The sequence below is a fragment of the Sinocyclocheilus grahami genome, unplaced genomic scaffold (assembly GCF_001515645.1).
Source record: "Sinocyclocheilus grahami isolate Dianchi unplaced genomic scaffold, SAMN03320097.WGS_v1.1 scaffold1505.1, whole genome shotgun sequence".
Classification (NCBI taxonomy): domain Eukaryota; kingdom Metazoa; phylum Chordata; class Actinopteri; order Cypriniformes; family Cyprinidae; genus Sinocyclocheilus; species Sinocyclocheilus grahami.
Genome location: NW_015506684.1, coordinates 225,132 through 228,207, shown reverse-complemented (window position 1 = coordinate 228,207; position 3,076 = coordinate 225,132). Strand labels below are relative to the sequence as shown.

General features: G+C 45.6%; 1 protein-coding gene across 1 annotated transcript in view; it reads left to right on the top strand.

Moving 5' to 3' along the window:
* The first annotated feature begins 540 nt into the window (after positions 1-540).
* LOC107570785 (ubiquitin thioesterase ZRANB1-like) overlaps positions 541-3,076 on the top strand; it is a 5,385-nt gene continuing 2,849 nt past the window's right edge. The window contains exons 1-2 of the mRNA XM_016257044.1: positions 541-1,342; positions 2,874-3,061. Coding sequence (XP_016112530.1) covers positions 583-1,342; positions 2,874-3,061 — 948 coding nt within the window. The 5' untranslated portion in view covers positions 541-582. The remainder of the gene's footprint in view (positions 1,343-2,873; positions 3,062-3,076) is intronic.

The window sequence follows — 3,076 nt, the reverse complement described above, 5'->3', positions numbered from 1 at the left end:
GAGATGCGAGTATTACAAATAACATTAATACTGTGAGATGCGAGTGGCACTAATAACATTAATACTGTCAGTACTGTGAGATGCGAGTATTACAAATAACATTAATACTGTGAGATGCGAGTAGCACTAATAACATTAATATTGTGAGATATGAGTATCACTAATAGCATTAATACTGTGAGATATGAGTATTAAAAATAACATTAATACTGTGAGATGCAAGTGGCACTATTAACATTAATACTGTCAGTACTGTGAGATGCGAGTATTACAAATAACATTAATACTGTGAGATGCGAGTAGCACTAATAACATTAATATTGTGAGATATGAGTATCACTAATAGCATTAATACTGTGAGATATGAGTATTAAAAATAACATTAATACTGTGAGATGCAAGTGGCACTATTAACATTAATACTGTCAGTACTGTGAGATGCGAGTATTACAAATAACATTAATACTGTGAGATGCGAGTAGCACTAATAACATTAATATTGTGAGATATGAGTATCACTAATAGCATTAATACTGTGAGATATGAGTATTGTGAGTGTGTGAGTGTGTGTGCTGATCCATCATGACAGAGCTGTGTGTGAAGTGGTCGTGTGAGTACTGCACGTATGAAAACTGGCCAACTGCTATTAAGTGCACCATGTGCCGAGCGCAGCGGCCCAGCGGAACCATCATAACAGAGGAACTGTTCCCGAGCGGCGCCGGACACCAGTGTGACCCCGTGTGCAACGACAGCCTGCTCATCTGCCCTGATTCCAGCGCCCGGCCCCGCGTCCGCCCGGCCCAGTCCTCCGAGCACAGCAGCAAATGGTCGTGTCAGGTGTGCACTTACCTGAACTGGCCCAGAGCGATCCGCTGCACCCAGTGCCGCAGTGTCCGGCAGCGCATCTACAGCCCCACAGAAACCCCGCAGACGTCCGGAACCGGCCCTCCAGCGGATCCGTGTGAGGAATACAACGACCGGAACCGACTCCACACACGAGCGCAGTGCTGGACCTGCTCGGTCTGCTCGTACGAGAACTGGCCCAAATCCTCTCGCTGCGTGGTGTGTGACCACCCCAGACCCAACGACGCCTTCCAGCCGCGCGAGCCTGACGAGCCCTCGTCCGTGATTAACGAGCGGGACCGCGGCCGAGCGCGGGGCGTATGCAGCGGGGCGCAGCGGCTCTCACCTGCCTCCTCTAAACATGAGGCGGAGCTGCAGATCGAGCTGGCCGCTGGAGCTCAGAGCGGGAACGAGGAGATCGAGGTGGACTTCAAGAAGCTCAAACAGATCAAGAACCGCATGAGGAAGACAGACTGGCTGTTTCTCAACGCCTGCGCTGGTGAGTGCCTCTTTACTCGCTCTCAGGGACCTCCTAAGGTGTCTTTATACACTCAAGGCTGCTCTGTGCCAGCTCAGAATTCAGTATTGAGACATAATGCTGCGTACAAGCCAGAGAAAATGATGCCTGCTCTGACCCACATCACAGTACACATTGTGTAAATGCATTCTTGCAGTCTCTGAGCAGCATGTGTGAAGACACTTAAATGGCGCTTCTGTGCACTCTTTGTAGTGTAGGTTTGGCATTAGTCTCGTATAGCCAGACTTTTGTGTTAATCAGTGTAAACTCTGTAGTTTATTCTCCTGAAGAAATGTTGCATGCTAGTTCACTTGTGGCAGATTATAGTCATGCAAGCACAGCTCCTGTCTATGTGAATGAGGAAAGAGTGAAACGCTTGACAAGATTGTTTCAATAATAGATTTTGATGAAGGAATAATTGATGAATAATTCTCAGGAAATAGGTGCTGATGTAGCCGTTACACCTCGGGTGTGCATTATTTTCTAATAATTCAAATACCTGTTGTAAGCGAAGTGATATGGACATGTGATGCGGTCAAGACCTGCCTGGAACTACTTTAACCGTGTTTCCCTGAAAATAATCGCACACATTAGAACATTCATTAGCCAATCAGATTCAAGCGTTCAACGGCCCCGTAGTATAAATTATCAATAAGGTTTGGTTAGATCTTTAAAAAGTAAGCATGCAACACAAAGTGAATCCTTCACATGACACCCAGAATCCCGGCTGTCAATGATTTGATACAATCACAAACTTTTTCTTGGGCATGATTTTTTGTTTCCGGATGCTCTGGACACAACAAACTTGTGGAAGATGTCTTCTGTGTTGCTGTGTTCTGTTTGAGCTACAGGAATGCTTTATTCATTATCCTTTACTATTAAAAATTCATAGTGTAATTTTAATTGTTGAAGTTCAGTAATTGTGTGTAGTTATCATTATCGATAAAAACAAAATAGAACAAATATTAATTATTGTTACTCATAAATGTATATATTAGACAATTAAACACACACATCATCTGAATGGGTTGTTAAAATCTTTCAGATTAGTCATTCCATCAGCTGTAAACTCTGATATGATTCAGACACTTATAAATAACATGCAGCAGATCAACAAGTAAACGCACTCGTGTGACTGTGACCTTTACATGGTTTCAGAAGCGTCCAAACGCTGCGAGTGTGTGTCAGTGCTCTCGTGTTCTGGGTCAGTCTGGCATGCGGAGATCTTCAGACAGCTGATGTCTCGAGACCGCGAGCAGCACATGGAACGACCACGTCAGATCACTTTAGAACACGTTAACCACTGAACAAATCGGCATGCCTGATTAATAATCTTATGAACTGTTTCCTGATCCACACGTGTGCAGCGGTTCAACTCATGTGTCAAGTATGGAGAAGCTCTCCTGATGTACACTGTGTGTGTTTCTTCACTGAAAACGGTTACTATAAATCATGACAGTGTAGTGTAACACGTGTGAGAGCTAACCCGCTGCGCTCGCGTGTGTGTGTGCAGGTGTAGTCGAAGGTGATCTGTCTGCGGTGGAGGCCTACAAGTCCTCAGGAGGAGACATCGCGCGTCAGCTGACCTCCGACGAGGTGCGTCTGCTCAATCGACCCTCAGCGTTCGACAGCGGCTTCACTCTCGTTCACCTCGCCATCCGCTTCCAGAGACAGGACATGCTGGCCATTCTGCTGACGGAGGTGTGTGTGAGTGTG